Below are 18,107 nucleotides of genomic sequence, written 5' to 3'. Positions count from 1 at the left end.
TTCTTGTGTTTTTGATAATAGCAATTCTAACACATATATAGTCAATTAATTACAACAAAAAAGCCAAGAATATACAGTGAGGAAAGGACAGTATAAGGAAAACTGGACAGCTGCATGCAAAAAAAATGAAACTGGACCACTATCTTACATAATACACAGAAATTAACTCAAAATGGATCAAAGACTTGAATGTAAGACCTGAAAATACAGAACTCCTGAAAGAAAACACAGGCTGTACACTCTTGACACAGGTCTTTGCAATGACCTACACCAAAAGCAAAAAATAAAGTAGGAACTACATCAAACTAAAATGCTCCTGCAAAACAAAAGAAACCATCACCAAAATGAATAGGCAACCTAACAAATGGGAGAAAATACTTGGAATTATGCATCTGGTAGAAGGTTAAGATCTGAACAGACATTTTTTCAAAGACATAGAGATGGCCAAAAGGTGCGTGAAAAGGTGCTCAACATCAATAATCAGGGAAATGCAAATCAAAACCACACTGAGATATCACCTTAACTCTTAATATCTTTATCAATTCCTTCTGCCCAACATATACACACAATCCATCTATCCAGAATTGTGAAGCTGCATAATAAATGTTTACTTAATACAAGTCCTCTACTTCATGTTGTTTTAAAAGTCACATATGCATATACATAAATATTATTTTTTAAAGTGTCTAATATGTAAGCATCACTTAATTTCAGGATAAATGCTAGATAAGAGCCATTAATGTACATAGTAATTAATATGCAAAGAGGATAACATTTAAGAATTCAATATCCCATAAAATACACTAACACATTTCAAAATTTCTGCAATCTACACCCTTGTTAAATAATCATTTGGTTGTGTAGTTCAAAAAATAAAAAGGACACTGTTTAATAAAGATGTATCTATTAGTAATTTTGTCCAAGGTAGAAAGAATGACTGTTTTAAGCATCTATCATTAGAAAAAGTTTTCTACAATATTCTGTCTTATCCTTCAATAAGACAAGAAATTAACAAAAGAATATATTCCTCAACTGGGGAATGGAATACTACTCACCATAAAAAGGAACAAACTGGTGATGAACAAATGCCTTATGCTAAGTGAAAAGACACCAGATTCAAAGTGTATGATTGGATGATTCTATTTATATGACATTCTTACAAAGGTAAAACTATAGGGACAAAAACCAAATCAGTGATTATTCAGGGTGGGAAGAAGAATTACCATGGGGGATTTTTTTGGAGTAAAAAACTATTCTATATTTTTATTGTGGTGGTAGTTGTACAACTATATACATTGGCCAAAACTTGCAGAAAGACATAGAAACATATACATGTAATACTACTCAGCCATGAAAAATTAAATACTGCCATTTGCAGCATCATGGATGGATCTTAAGAGTATCATGCTACCTGGCTGCTGTAGCTCAGTGGTTGACCATCCTATCTAATAAAGAGGGAATATGCAAATTGACCATCACATTTTAACAGTCAAGATGGCTGCACCCACAGTGGAGGCAGGGATTCCATAACACAAGATGGCTGCGCCCTCAGCGGAGGCCGAGTTCCCGTAAAGAGCCTTAACAGGCAATCAGCAGAGACCTGAAGCTGCATGGCGCTGGGCCAGGGCAGGGGACCTGAGGCCACGCCCCCCCACCCGGTGGGGCTTGACAGGGGTGGGGACGGCCGGGTCTGGGTCTTGCGCAATTTTGAAGCACACGTGGGTAGGCGGGGACTTGACTCTGTTTCCTGTTGCGCACCCTAGACTCTGACAGGAGAAAGATTTTCATATACATTTTACTAATTTTCTTTCATCTCTGACACTTCTATTATAGAGAAAGGGCAAATAGCAATATTAAAATATTTCCTCTAATTAATTCCCTTTTAATATGCACAAATTTCGTGCACTGGGTCACTAGCTGACCTATGAACCAGGAGGTCACAGTTCAATCCCTGGTCAGGGCACATGTCAGGGTTGCGGGCTCAATTCCCAGTAGGGGGCATGCAGGAGGCAGCCGATCAATGATTCTTATCATTGATGTTTCCCTATCTCTTTTCCTTTCCCTTCCTCTCTGAAACATATATATATATATATATATATGTATATATATATATATGTATATATAGTATCATTCTAAGTGAAATCAGTCAAACCATTCTAAGTGAAATCAGTCAAACAATAAAAGGAAAAGAATCTTATGATTTCACTCATCTATCTATATATCTATCTATATATATAAAAGGTTAAGCAACCGTCCGACCGTTCGGTAGGTATGATGCGCACTGACCACCAGGGGGCAGACGCTCAACAGAGGAGCTGCCGAGCTTGGGTGATGCACCCCAGAATCAGAGTGGAGGGAGCCCAATTCCTTGCAGGGCTGTGCGATTCCACCTTCAGCCATGGGTTATGTTGTTGCTGGGGCACTGTCGGCCCCAAATCTGGTTTACTGCACACTTGCATTTGTGTTCCACACCCTGTATGACAGCAACTTTGCACAGTGCCCTCTTTCACTCCAGGACCCCTCGGGGGATGTTGGAGAGCTGGTTTCGGCCTGATCCCTGCAGGCTAGGCTGAGGACCCCACCTGCCAGAGCAACCCCACTCACTCCGCAGATGCCCTTTGAGCCGCAGTGCTGCCACAGGTGCGGCTGGCCGGGAAGGGACCGTGGGAGGTTGGCTCCAGGGTGTGTCTGGCCCATCTCGCCCAGTCCTACCCTACCGACCACCTTCTAATTAATTTCCTTTCAATGTGCACAAATCTGTGCACCAGGCCACTAGTGTGAGATATAAAACAGAAACCAACAAGTGAATAAACAAACTCATAGACAGAGCCAACAGTATGGTGGTTACAAGAGGGCAAAGGGAATGGGGAGAAGATAAAGAAGGCAAAGAGGGTCAAATATATGGTAATGGAAGGAGCCTAGACTCTGGTTGGTGAGCACACAATGCAATATACTGATGATGTGTTACAGAATTGTACATCTGAAACTTATGTTATTAACCAAAGTTACCCCAATAAATTAAAATTTTTTAAATGGTGAATTTTACTTTATGTAAATTGTTCTGAATAGAAAAATTATACATTACTTCTAGTCTTTCAGGAGCAACAATATAAAAAAATTCTATTCTCCTTTGAGAAAGACCATTTTGAACACACAATAATATAAAGCAGCAATTTTCAACCTTTTTCATCTCATGGCATACAAGCTACTAAAATTCTGTGGCACACCAAAAATATCTTTTTTGCCAATCTGACAAAAAAAATAAGTATAATTTTGATTCATTCACACTGGATGGCTATTATTGTGTTGATTATTATCATTTTTTTATTTGACAGTCTAAAGGAAAAGAGGTCAGTGCCCTCTGACTAGTCAGGTATTCCAAGGTTTTAAAAATTCTAGCGGCACACGGAAAATTGCCAAGCTAAAGGTAAAAGATTTCTCCTTGGTTTAGCAATTTGGTGTCCCTTTGGATGATTAACTGACATGTCAGTGAACCCAAGACACAAAACAGATTTGATGCTGTTGGGTAACTGACCTACTTCTGTTCCATGATCACATTCAGTTTCTAAGCCCTACCAATTCTTCTTTAAATGTGGATATCTATTTCTTCTCATCTCCTCTTAAAATCTCATAACACTCCCAAGATTAAAAGTCTTCAGCAATTCACAAGCACCTACAAGATAAACTCCATATTCATTAACAGCACTTAAAAGGCCCTTTATCATCCAAACCAACTTATTTTTCCAGATTCATTTTCCACCACAGGCAATTTTATTACTCACTCATAACTTTCAGAATGCAATTTGGCCATTTATATCAAGAGCTTCAAAATAATCAAAACCTTCTGACCCTTTAACTCAGAAATCCCACTTTGAGGAATTTATTCTGGGGAAATTATCTTCATAATAATAAAAACCAGACGATCCAAATAAATAAAAACAGGAGAATTGCTAAGAAAAGTATAGTATATCCACAGGATAGTTTCTGTTACATCCATTAAAATCATGTTTGTGGAAAGTTTTTAATGACACAGGGAAATATTATGATTTAAGTGAAAAAACAAGCTGGATAAAAAGTTTTACATGCAGTGTAATCTCAACTATGTAAAACAGAATAGAGAAAAGGAATTTTATCTCTAACAGTGGGAATAGAAGTAATTTTTATCTTCTCTCTAGTTTTCTGTATTTTCAAAGTTTTCTGTGTTGAGCATATTTTTAAAATTAGAAATACAGACACATGCAAACTTTTTGATTCGATGGTTGTATACCTATGATTACATTTTGAAGAAGAATGCAGATGCACGCAAAAATTGGTGCACAAAGATGAAAGCATTACTTATAATACTGGACTTAAATTTAACACAGGAATAACTTAATATCATCACAGTATATGCAGGATACCCTTAAACAATTTAAGTCGTTTTTTACAGATAGAGGTAATGTCATAAAATTCAAAGTGTAAACTCAGTGGGTTTTAGTATATTCACAAGTTTTAATGTACATCCATCACCACAACCTAATTTTACAACATTTCGAACCCTGTATTCGGGAACAATCACTCCTTTTTCCCATTCTTTCCCACCCAAGACCTAGCCAACCACTAGCAGCAATTTACTTCCTGTCCCTACTGTCCTGCTTCTCCTGGATATTTTATGTAAGTGAATCATACAATATGTAGTCTTTTTTTTTTTTTACTGGCTTCTTTCATTTAGCATGTTTTCAAAGTTCATCCATATTATTGCATGATTTATTACTCATTTCTTTTTATTGCCAAATGATATTCTACTGTATGAATATACATACAACATTTTACCTATTTAATCATCAGTTGATGTACATTTGAGCTGTTTCAACTTTTGGTGTATTATGAATAATGCCACTATGAACATTCGTGTACAAGTTTCTATGCAGATATGTTTTCATTTTGCTTGGGTATATAATTAGGTGTGAAATTGCTGGGTCATGTGGTAACTCCCAAGTTGATCTTCTTAAGGAACTGCCAAACTGTTTTCCAAAGTGGCTACACCATTTTATATTCCCACCAGCAACGTTATTCCCACAGCCTTGCCAACATTTTGTTACTCCATGTTTTTTTTTTTATTACTGCCATCCTAGTAGGTGTGTAGTATCTCATTGTGGTTTTGATTTGCATTTCCCTAATGACTGATTTTTATCGACTACTTGTATTTCTTTTAAGAAATGTCTACTTAAAGCCTTTTAGGCTGTCTTTTCATTGCTGAGTTCCAAGAGTCCTTCATATATTCTGAATACAAGTTCCTAGTCCGACATGTGATTTGCAAATATTTTCTCCCATTCTATGAACTGTCTTTTCACTTTCTTGATGGGTGTTCTGTGATACAAACAAGTTTTTAATTGTAATAAAATCCAATTTATCTATTTTTCTTTTGTCACTGGAGGTTTTGGTGTCATTGCCTAAAAAGCCAAGAAAATTGACCAAAAACACATCCAAACCACATTCACAAATATTTTTACCTATGTTTTCTTCTACAAGTTTTATATCTTTAGCTCTTACATTTAGGCTGTAACACATTTTAAGTTAAATTTTCTATTTAGTGTGAAACAGGGATCCAAATTCATTCTTTTGCATGTGAATATCCTATTGTTCTAGAACCATTTGTTGAAGACACTATTCTTTCCCCCACTGAATTAGCTTGGCACCCTTGTCACTTTGGGATATGGGAAATAAAGAATATAAACTGTGACAAATGAACTCAACTATGTAAGAAAAATCTGTATTTGTAGTCTCCAGATATTCACTTTCTCCCTTATTTTCATAATAGTACTTATTACAATCTGCAATTATCTTATTCAGTTTTTTATTTATTTCTTATCTGTCTTTCCTATTATAATGTATACTTCATAGGGACAGGGACTTTGACTTATATACTGATGAATACCCAGAGGATAAAACAGTACAGTCCTCCTTTAACATCATCAATAGGTTCTGCAACTTTAAATGAAATGTCATATAATAAAGCCAATAAATTCCTATGGCATTAGAATAGAGTAACATTAAGTGAAGACCTGCTGCACAGGTCCTAGAAGACACCTAACAATCATTTATTGAAAGAATAAAAATATATTTAAAATGGCCTGGAAGAAAATGCACCAAATGTTAATACCTTGGTTGGGATTGCCATTACAACTAAATTTTTTCTTAATGTTTTACAATTAATATACATTATTATCCTAATCAGATATGAAGTTAAGGTATTTTTGCCAAACTTTTATATTAGCTTCTTTTATAGATCTCCAGCACAATGACACCACCAACTACCAAGTAGCTCAAGTCTCAATATTTGAAGTTATCCTTGACTAGAGGCCTGGTGCACAAATTTGTGCACCAGTGGGGTCTCTTGACCTGGCCTGCAGGATTGGGCTGAAACTGGTTCTCCAACATCCCCCAAGGAGTCCTGGATTGCAAGAGGGTGCAGGCCAGGCCGAAGGACCCCACCTGTGTATAATCGGGGCCAGGGAGGGATGCAGGAGGTTGGCCAGCCAGGGAGGGACTATGGGAGGGCTCCAGGGAATGTTCGGCCCGTCTCACTCAGTCCCATTCAGCTGGACCCCAGCAGTAAGCTCACCTACCAGTCAGAGCGTCTTCCCCCTGGTAGTCAGTACACGTCATAGCGACTGGCTGACCAGTCAACTGCCCCCTTGTGGTCAGTGCATGTCATAGTGAGCGGTTGAGCGGCCTTAGCATATCATTAGCATATTACACTTTGATTGGTGACCAGACAACTGGACACTTAGCATATTAGGCTTTTATTATATAGGATGTCTTTCTTTCCCTTATGCCACACATCTAAATTATCAGTAAGTCCTGTCAGCTCTACCTCCCAAAATATACAACTGATCCTTGAACAACATGGGTTTGAACTGCGCAGGTCCACTTGTACAAGAATTTTTTTTTAATATAAATACCTGTACTGTTTCAGTCTATGGTTAGGAGTCTGTAGCAGAGGGCTAATGGTATCATTGATCTACATCACTTATATAGAAGACTTGAGTATCCACATTTAGTATCTGAGAGGGGTTCTGGAACCAAATCCCCACAGATACTAAGAGGAGTTAAGTTTGGGGGGAGTCAAAAGTTATATGTGGATTTTCGACTGTGCAGGGGACTGTCCCTAACCCCCGTGTTGTTCAAGGGTCAATGGTATACCCACTCTAATTGCTTCTCACTATCCCAATAACAATCCCAATCTAACCTACTACGCCACCCATTGCCTGAATAATAGCAGTAGTCTCTTAATCAGCCTTTGTCCCCATTTGTACATCTCCATACATGAGCCACAGGAATAAATCACATCCCATTCCGCTACATTACACCTTAAAACTTCCCCACCACCACAAACTCAGTTGGTTACATGGGGTAGTCAGAATAAAATACAAATTCTTCACCTTGGCCTAAAGGCTCTTCCTATTCTAGCTCTTGTCTACAATACATTTCCTACTTCTCTCCCCTCTTTTCACTAAATTCTACCTATACAAACCTTTTTCGTCCCTGGCATGTCAAACTCATTCTCTTCTCAAGGACTTTCTACTTATAGAGTTCTTTCTGCCTGAAATGTTTTTCACATGGCCTGCTCTCTCTTACAATGTAAGTCTTAGCTCAAATGCCATCTCCTAAGAGGCCTTCCTTAACAATCTAGCTAAAAGTAGCCAACTCTTCTAGTACTCCCGATTGTTACCCTACTTCCTTCTTACCACTTACAATGATCTGACATGATCTTGTCATTTTTCTCTCCTTCCCCCCATATTAGAATGTAACTTGCACAAGAAAGGACTTTTTCAGTACTGTCTCCCTAATACCTGGACCATTCTTGGCATATCAAATTTCTCAACTATTTACTTAATAAATGGTTGCTATTTTAAACCCTGAAGACAATGAAGAACTGTATTTGATTCTCCATTAATTACTTCAGGAAAAACATAATAGTTATTTAACTTTTTAATAACTAAGAGATATTTTAAATCAAGAATCAAGTCACCTGAAAAATCAAATTAAGAAGTTGGTCATAAAAAAAATTGATAAACTATAATGATTCCAAGTAAAATAACATTAAAGAAGTATTAAAACAAGCCCTGGCTTGCTAGCTCAGCTGATATGCCAAGGTTGTGGGTTCAATCCCCAGTCAGGGCATATACAAGAATCAACCAATGAATGCATAAATAAGTTGAACAACAAATTGATGTTTCTCTCTCCCCCTTCTTCTCTCTCTAAAATCAATCAATAAATAAAAATTTAAGAATGCCCTCTTATTCACCTATTCATGTTCATTAAGTAACATATGTTGTGGGCCTACTATGAGGGTCATCTTGCTTTTGAAATATACAAGCCCTCAGGAAACATAGCAGCTCTACCTAATACATAGAAACAAACACAGAAAAGTGGCCCAAATGCGGAGACAAAGAAACGTCACAAATGAAACAGAAAAAATCTCTAGAAAAAGAACTAAATGAAATGGAAGCAAGCAAGCTACTAAATACAGAGTTCAAAACAATGGTTATAAGGTTGCTCAAGGATCTTAATGAGAGCTTCAAGAGACTTAGTGAGACTTTCAAGGATCCTAGTGAGAATTTCAAAGACATGAAAAAGGACCAGACAGAAATTAAGCATACACTAACTGAAATAAAGAACAATTTACAGGGATTCAACAGTAGAGTAGAGGATTCGGAGAATCCAACCAACGATTTGCAATATGAGGAAGCAAAGAACACCCAATCAGAAGAGCAAAAAGAAAAAAGAATAAAAAAATATGAAGGAAGTGTGAAGACCCTCTGGGATAACTTCACATCTACCAACATTTGCATTATGGAGGTGCCTGAGAAGAGAGAAAGCAAAATACTGAAAACCTATTTGAAGAAATAATGACAAAAAACTTCCCCTACCTAGTGAAAGAAATAGACTTACAAGTCCAGAAAGCACAGAGTTCAAAACAAGAGGCCCACACCAAGACACATCAAAGTTAAAATGCCAAAGGTTATAGACAAAGACAGAATCTTAAAAGCACCAGGAGAAAAGCAGTTAGTAATAATAATTTTTTTAAAAGTTTAAAAAATATGAATAAAATGGCAATAAACATATATCTATCAACAATTGAATCTAAAAATCAAAATAGCCCAGCCGTCATTGGCTCAGTGGTTGAACCATCAACCTATGAACCAGGAGGTCATGGTTCAATTCCTGTCAGGACACATGCCCGGGTTGCAGGCTCCATCCCCAGTGTGGAGTGTGCAGGAGGCAGCCGATCAGTGATTCTCTCTCATCATTGATGTTTCTATCTCTCTCTCCCGTCCTCTCTAAAATCAATCCTAATATATAAAAAGCCAGGGGCGTCATGACCGAAACAACTGGACGGACGACTGAACGGCAGGCTGCATGGGGCAACCAGGCCGGCAGGGGGGTTAGTGAGGGACAACCAAATGACTTAACAGCAGGATATGCATTACCTATGGACACAGACAATAGGGTGGTGAAGACTTGGGGTGAGGCTGGAACTGGGTGGAGGGGGGCAATGGGGAAAAAAGAGGTGACATCTGTAATACTTTCAACAATAAAGATTTTTAAAATAAGTGGATAAATAAATGAATAAATAAATAAGCAAGCCCATGGTAAGAAAGAGGGGGAAAAATACATACAACCCCCCCCCCCCCAAGGAGTCTAACAGTCTAGTTCCACAAAACATCTTAGGAAGTGCCATAAAAGGAATTCATATTCTATCTTAGCACTTTCTTAGAGATGTGCAAAAATGCAGAGAATTAACACCAGTGTTGGTATCCATACTAACTTCCCTTTACAAACAGGCTAATTCGCAAAGTCTGAGGATAGTCCATCAAGGTGACCACTAGCCACTTGTGGTTTAGTGAGTCCCATTATAAGTGGCTAGTGTGACTGAAAAGCTGCATTTTTTTTATTGTATTTCACTTTAATTAACTTAAAAATTTTAAAACTTATCAATTCCACTACTGGAAAACTTATAAGTATGCCCAGAGCAACTTATGTGTGTGAATCTACTTTTTCAACAGTAAAATTTAAATCTAAATATATATCAAATATTTCTTATGAAAATTGAACATTTGAATTGATGTACTGTAGGTGTAAAATATATACTGATTTCAAACTTGTATGAAAAAGGAATGTAAAATGTCTCGTTAATTTTTATATAGATTAAATGTTGACTTATTTCAGATATATTGAGTTAAATAAATTTCACCTTTTCTTTTTACTTTTACAATGGGGCTATTAGAAAATTTAAAAGTACCTATGTACTTTGGGTGATGAACACAATGCAATATACAGATGATATATTATAGAAATGTACACTTGAAATTTACATACTTTTATTAACTGTTACCCCAATAAATTTAATAAATTTTTAAGTAGTACATATGTAACTCATATTTTATTTCTGTTCGACAACAATGGTCAAAAGATTACTTAAAACATTCTTAAAACAAGATTTCAATGATTTGAGAATTCCTCAGGGCTCTAGAGCTTCAACAATTGCCTTAAAAGATTGTGCCCTAGCAAGCTGAAGGAGTCTTACCAGTATTTGCCTATGCTTTAGTTTTAGTTCTATTACTACATGGAAATACTACCACCGTAAAAAAAACATGTCATGTGAAACCACTCTAAAGTAAACACTAATTACATTTAAAGTTGGCGATTTTCTGAAAGCAAGTCAAGATAAAAATATGGGTCAGAAGTTAATCTTTCTTTTCTGTGATAACTCAAATGGGAGTAACATCCTATAAAGTAAAGCAAAAATGCTGAAAGGAGTAAACAGTCTTCCTTCAATATGATCCAAAAGTACAAATACAGTGACAGACTCATTTTAAATGTAGGTTTCTTGCTACAGTATGCACTGAAGTGTCCAACTTTTAAATGCTCATCCTGAGCCCTGTTGCAACAAAACGGAGTTCTTTGATACTCCGCAGGTTAAAAAAAAAAAAAGAAGAAAAAAAAAAAAGCCAAACTATCAGCTTTTTCATACCTTCAACTACAGATTAAAATGTGAATTTTAAGAATTTTAATTGCATTTTTACTTAAGTCAATTGCTTTTTTAAAGATCTACATAAAAATTGATTTTTAATATACCAAAGCAAACCACATAAGCATTACAATGTCAGCTACTGAAAGAATTATCTTTAAAAGTTAAGTATCACTAGACTAAAAACTACTCAACTTTATGAAGGTCCTTGTACAGAAGACTTCACGATGATGAATGTAACAAGTTTGTCAAAGTATTACTAACATGAACCAATCTGATGTTTATTTTTCTATACTTCTCCCAATGTAAAATTTCAAGCAAAATGAACAGGAGATAGCTTTTAGAAGCACAATTTCAAGTGAAATGTCACTTCTAACATCAAGGCAAGGAGATAGGGACAGAAGAAAAGCTGGGATTAAAATATTTCTGAAGTATTAGGTATAAATCTTTGGGTATGGCTTTCATGGACAATCTAGAAAGGCATTATTATGCTACAAGGGAAGGAAGTTAAAGATACTTCAGTAACAATCTTCTACCTACTTGTTTTGTGGTTTAGATAGGCAAATATCAAACAGTACAGGCATACTTCAGAGATATTGTGGGTTGGGTTCCAGACCACTGCAATAAAGTGAGTATCACAATAAAGCCAGCCATAATTGTTTTGCTGGTGGAGGTTCTTGCCTTCAATTTGTAAAAAACTCAACATATGTGAAGTGCAATAAAGCAAACCACAATAAAAGAAGCATGCCTGTAGAGCAGCGGTTCTCAACCTGTGGGTCGCGACCCCTTTGGCGGTCGAACGATCCTTTCACAGGGGTCGCCTAAGACCATCCTGCATATCAGATATTTACATTACGATTCATAACAGTAGTAACATGACAGTTATGAAGTAGCAACGAAAATAATTTTATGGTTGGGTCACAACATGAGGAACTATATTTAAAGGGCCAGAAGGTTGAGAACCACTGCTGTAGAGTAAAAAGACTAGGCCTAATTATTCAGAGACTAGAGAATTGTTCTGTAGATAAAAACAATGCATATACTCCTAGGCTAGATGAAGTTTTCTTTGGTTAAATAAAAATCAAAGAACAATTCATCTATGGTCTGATTTCCCTGTGCTCTCACTGTTCATCTCCAAAGTTCAAAGGCTAATTTTAAAATGGATAAATGTAGAAAAGGAAAAGTAATAAATAAAAATGGTAATCCTTCAAAACTAAAAACAAAACAAAAAAATAAAAAACCCACCAATGCATGTATATATATATATATAATCTAGTTTTTCAAGAGTTTCAAGATCTTTTTCAAACTTCAACTATGGTGTTCATCTCAAAGTATCTTAATTATTACTGAAAGAAAATAGTTATTTATTATAAAAACACAAATGTTTGGAGTCTTCCTGTATACCAAGTTAAAGACCATTTTGATTCAAACCAATTCTATTTATAAAAAATAGTCACAGTTATTTTTGTTTTGCCTGTTGTTTTTTCAATAGACTATTTTTCAGAGACCTTTTAGGTTCACAGTAAAATTGAGCAGAAAGTACAGAGAGTTCCCATATATCCCTTGTAGGGTTTTATTGTTGTTTATTTGTTTTTAACATTGTGCTAGATTAACTGCCTAGGAAAAAGAAAGGTGTAAGTATAAAGCAAAGGATGTTAACATCCATGGCCCTTGGCAAAAATGGAACTCTATCGTGGATCACTCTGCATTCTGCTACTACTAGGACCCAACAATGGCAGGTATCTAGAATTAAGAGAGAGTACTAAACTTTCCTTACTTAGCTTGAGGCTTGCAAAAAAACTAGGTGCCAGAGGAGAGGAATATTAGTCCTCTGTATGTATGTGGTTCTGGTCTTGACAGTCACTTTCTTGTTGATTTTCTTTTAAGTCTGGGTTTACTTGATGGCTCCACAAATTAGCTTAGATGAAGATATGACGAGGTTTTACACAATGTCAAGTTCACCGATGAGCATGCATGCAAAAATTAAGCTGCAATGAAAAGATACTCAACTCCTACTAATCAGAGAAATACAAATTAAAGAATGAGAAAATATTTCACACCCATCAGATTGGCAAAGGTTGTAAGTCTCATAATAGCAAGTAGTGAAAAGAAATGGAGAAACAGGCTACTAAATGTAGATGATGGGATGGATGCAAACTAGAACCTCTGATGGCAGATTAAAAAATACATATGCATGGTCTCCAAACCAGGGCTTCTACTTCTGGATATAAACCAAGAAGACATTCACTAGGGCTAGAGAATCAATATATAGTAATATATAAAAATGGAGCCTGGCAAGCATGGCTCAGTGATTGAGCATCAAGCTATGATCCAGGGAGTCACGGTTCAATTCCTGGTCAGGGCACAGGCCCAGGGCTTGATCCTCAGGGAGGGGCATCCAGGGGACAGCCAATCAATGATTCCTTCTCATCATTGATGTTTCTATCTCTCTCTTCTTCTCTGAAATCAATAAAAATATATTTGGAAAAAAATGGAAACAATATATTGCAAAAAAAAAGATAAAAGGGCAAAAAGTTGGGCAAATATCCATCAATAGGGCAATGGGTAAACTTAATCCTATATAATAAAAGGCTAATATGCAAATAGACCGAACAGCGGAACAACCAAACAACCGGTCACTATGATATGCACTGACCACCAGTGGGCGTGCACAGAACACGGCCACATAGGATGGTGGAGCAGATGAGCGGGGGAGCCAGACCAAGGTGGGGCGCCAGTTGCTATCATCAGGGCGAGCCTCTGGTGGTTACTGAAAATTCTTTGCTCCCATGGCCCCACTTTCACCCGCTGCTGGCGCCGGAGCCACTGCTTGCACCCACTGCCAGCGCCGGCCCTGTTTGCACCCGCTGCTGGCGCCAGCCCCAATCGTTCTATGCCATCAGCTGGTGCGAGTGGCAGCAGTGGGAACGGGGCTGCGAGCAGACAGGGGACCAGAGGCTGCGGTGGGAGGGGCGGGCGGGAATACAGAGGATGGGCCGAGACCGGCCCCTGTGCCTACTGCAGCCTCACGGCCCACAGTTCCTTTCAAGGTGCACAGATTCGTGCACTGGGCCCCTAGTATAGTCATAAAATAGAAGGTATTCAGCTGTTAAAATAAAGAACCAGAGCCACAACTAAAATTAAAAATCATCCCACCCCCTAAAACTGACCAAGTTTAATTTTAAGTTGCAAAAGGATGCACAAAGCATATGTATCAAAATCAAAATATATACATATAAAAAAATCAAGGCAATACAGCATATACTTCTGCAGATACATACATATATAGCTAAAAGTATGGAAATGCCAATGAGAATGAAATACATTAATTTCAGGTGACTATGTTGAATTTTACCTGAGCCCTGTGCTCCTGGAAAGCAGTGCCAGTTAAGAAATCCACTCCCATCATTGTGTGTTCTGGGGAACAAGTAACAAAAGGATTCTGCCCTTAAGACTCCCTGATTTACCTGCCCCAGGTCCCCATTCCCTCCCCCCTTTTTTTTTGAGATGTTCCTCACTAATTGATGTTCTCCCAATTGCAATAGCCTAAAAAAGAAATCATTTCCTTAATTGGCTGGTGCATTATATCTTTGACACTGGAGTGGTTGGTTATTTCTGGGATAAGAAGATGCACACGTAAATGTAACGGTAGCATAACCTGAAATGCAGCAAAAAGTTAATCTTTTTTCCAAAGGAACTTGCTGTTCTATGTAGTTTTCTGCTTAAAATGTTTGTAAATTAATTTTTAAATTATTTTTAAAATTTGATGTGGAGTCAGAAGTGGTCACACAAGTCAATCCATTAGTCAGTTTTCTGATACGTTAAGTAGGCACATTAACACATGCCCAACCTATTCCACTAGGTTGTTATACATAAAAGTGTTTTTGCTAATCATCAAGTGGTACAATACATTTGTAGTTCAGTCTGAGCCAATTAGTTCGGTTTGGTAGAGCAGCATTCTGATTAGAATAAAGTTACGGATTAGATTATCATATAGACCTTCACTCTGTTTCAGGGGCAACACTACACTCTTACTTCAGAGAGAGCAATGTAGCTATACTGCAAATGAACACACTATCAGTTACAAGAGGAGCTAGGAAAGTCTATGTTATGTCTCAATCCATACCCAACACAAGAACTACTGAGCAGATAACCCAAAGAATTTGGTGGGTGGGCTGGTAATCAATCTTTATATGAGGAAACTGGCACACCCAGCACACATACGCCAAAGTTTTGTTTGGAGTGTGTAGATGTGGTTCATGTGGAGGGTAGGCATCTTTTTTTTCTTTTTTCCTTTTATTGGCACTGTAAAGTGAGACTTTGAAAACATGAAATTTCATGGTAAAGTGCCCTGGGTTATCTTTTGAGTTGGTTTCAAATTGCTTTACTCCAAAGTGCTTCTGGAATACTTGGTGAGTACCAGGAAGTGATTTTGTTAATGTAGAACAAAACCATCAACAGTTAAAATTTAACTTAAAAAACTAAAAAATTTGAACCCAGTATCTAGACAACAAATCTAAAAAAGATAAAATAGCGAGGTAAAATGCTAAAATCTGGGATAATAAAGGAACTTTCCATCTTCACAATATTCTATAATAGCTGGACTGAAGGGAAATGCTCTATTCTCATGAGGCTTACATACAAGAGTAACCAACTTTCTTTGCAAGCATCCAAACAAGACTAGCTTATCAGGTCTTCTTTCTTTAAATTATTAAATTTATTGGGGTGACACTGGTCAACATGAACATATAGGTTTCAGGTGTGGGTTTGTTACAAGATCTGTATATTGCACTTTGTGCCCACCATGTAAAGTCAAATCTTCTCCTGTCACCATATAAAGTCTTTTCTTAACCTCTCTACACCAAGAAGTTTGAAATGTATTTGGAATCACCCATCTTGATTTGTGTTTCTCCTCCTCCCCCAAGAACCAGTAAGTAAAACAGATTCTTCATTTTATTTGAATTACAAAAATATGGAAGTATACCTTTAACTAAAGTTTAACTATTTAACTAAAGTTAAAATGCTTGGCCTTATTTTCAAACAAAATAAAGTTTGCAGTCTAGCAACTCAAAAACATAGAATGTCAAATTACCCTAAAGCAGGTTTCATAGCACTTTCGTCAGAGCTGATGGTCTTACATGTACTAGCACTCGAAACCCTTAGGTTAAAATGGTCTTTTAGTATGAAGTAGTATATGTATTTATAATCTTAAAGAGGTTAAAAATCTTAAATGCTGATTCTCTTTGTGATTTACAGAATTAAACCAAAGAAGAATCAGAAACTGAACACTATCAAATTCCCAATACATATCCTCAGTCACCAAAAAACTACTGATTAATCTCATTTCCTTCCACTAATGAGACTGTGTGCACAGTCATGAAAGTTGCAATACCTTAAGAAAACCAAAACTATTATTCCGTGAAAACATTTTGGATGCAAATAAGCTGGCACCAACTGCTTCCACGCAGACAAATGCAAAAACTGTAATATTTCTAGCAAAGTGTGGTAAGCCTCTGCCTGCAAATCGCTGACCAAAAATGGTCATGGCGTGTTGCAGGCTAAAGAAAACGACAAAATGTTCCACTTGAGAATACTTAAGAACACTGTTTTACGGCACACTGGAATTCCAGTTTAGACGGGAAAATATGTAAATTAAGCAGAGTGTCCATCACCTACTGAGCATGTTTACTTTTGCAGTGTTCTCAACCTTCTGGCCCTTTAAATACAGTTCCTCATGTTGTGACCCAACCATAAAATTATTTTCGTTGCTACTTCATAACTGTAATGTTGCTACTGTTATGAATCGTCATGTCAATATCTGATATGCAGGATGGTCTTAGGCGACCCCTGTGAAAGGGTCGTTCGACCGCCAAAGGGGTCGCGACCCACAGGTTGAGAACCGCTGTTTTAGAGAGTGGGATAATTTTACGGACTTTAAAAAAGTTTTTTTTCATTTGTTTTTATGCGTACGCCTGCATCATGCCCACCCCTTGCATGCCGAGTTCTGAAGCACAGCCACACTGTACAGGTAAAAGGCATTTTCCAGCCGCACCCGGCGAGGTCGGGCCGGCGAGGGTTAAAGCAGACGCCGCCAAGCCTGACGAGCACAGGGAGAGCGCAGCAGGAAGCGGACGGACGGACCGACGGCCAGACACGGCCGAGAAAGCGGCTAAAGGCCACCCGTCCTCAGCCTGCCCGGGTCAGGCTCCGGGATCACCGCGCCCCCCAGGGCTGCTCAATAAAGGCCGTATTTTTCCTTTTCGAGATGGACAGACCTGACCGGCGCATCTGTGCCGGGCTCCGGGGAAACGTGCCCCGAACAAGGCCGCTCCGGATTCCCACGCCCCCCGCCCGGGGTTGGCGAACCCCACCCCCCAATCGATCTCGCCGAGGCGGGGAGAACTCGACTCCAACTGGTGGTACCGAGGCCAGGGCGAGAAACCTCCGAAGGCGGCGCTCCGGGAACGGCGCCAAGCAGCAGCTGCGACCAACGCAGCGGCCCTGGAGCCGCCCCGGGACGCGGGGCCCAGCGGGGCCCAGCGGGTCCGCGGGCGACAGACGCCCAAGACCCTCCCCTGGCGGGAGACGGCTGAGGGACGCGGGTCCCAACGGGGCGGGAGGGGGGGGGCGACGTTTGCCCCTCAGCCCGACCCCCGCGGCGCCGCAGCCGCGCCGCCCCCGCCGCGTCAGCTCACGCCTCGCGCTCCCTTCCACTCACCATCTTCGCCGAGGCGGTCGCAGGGACGCGGGGCAGGGAGTCGGCGGGCGCCGAGTGTCCTCACAGCAGCGGGGCCGAGCAAACGAGCGAGGTGGCGACGCAGGGCGCGAGCCTACCAGGGGGAGGGCGCGTGAGCGCGCCGCGGGCCCAAACACGGCTGCGCACGTCACGCGCTGCCCGCCGTTGCTACGCAACCGGAAGGCCGGGTAACGCCCCGCCCGGGCGGCCTTCGGGACTGCGCGCGGGAGGGGTCTTCCTCACCTTCCGGACCGTCCAGAAGTCTGACTGGGGTCCCCCTCACCAGCTCCGGGCCGAGGGGAGTGGGGGTGGGTCCCTCTCTCTTCTGCTGGGGACGAGGAGGCGGAGCTTGGC

The 18,107-nt window shown here is 39.2% G+C and overlaps 1 protein-coding gene across 1 annotated transcript in view; it reads right to left on the bottom strand.

Moving 5' to 3' along the window:
• Positions 1–17,886, bottom strand: part of DSTN (destrin, actin depolymerizing factor) — a 45,665-nt gene extending 27,779 nt beyond the window's left edge. The window contains exon 1 of the mRNA XM_006087975.3: positions 17,736–17,886. Coding sequence (XP_006088037.1) covers positions 17,736–17,738 — 3 coding nt within the window. The 5' untranslated portion in view covers positions 17,739–17,886. The remainder of the gene's footprint in view (positions 1–17,735) is intronic.
• Between the last annotated feature and the right edge of the window lie 221 nt (positions 17,887–18,107).

This window comes from Myotis lucifugus, unplaced genomic scaffold (assembly GCF_000147115.1).
Source record: "Myotis lucifugus unplaced genomic scaffold, Myoluc2.0 scaffold_42, whole genome shotgun sequence".
NCBI classification, from domain to species: domain Eukaryota; kingdom Metazoa; phylum Chordata; class Mammalia; order Chiroptera; family Vespertilionidae; genus Myotis; species Myotis lucifugus.
Note: the sequence above shows the minus strand (reverse complement) of the source record. Positions and strands in the feature narration are given on the sequence as shown.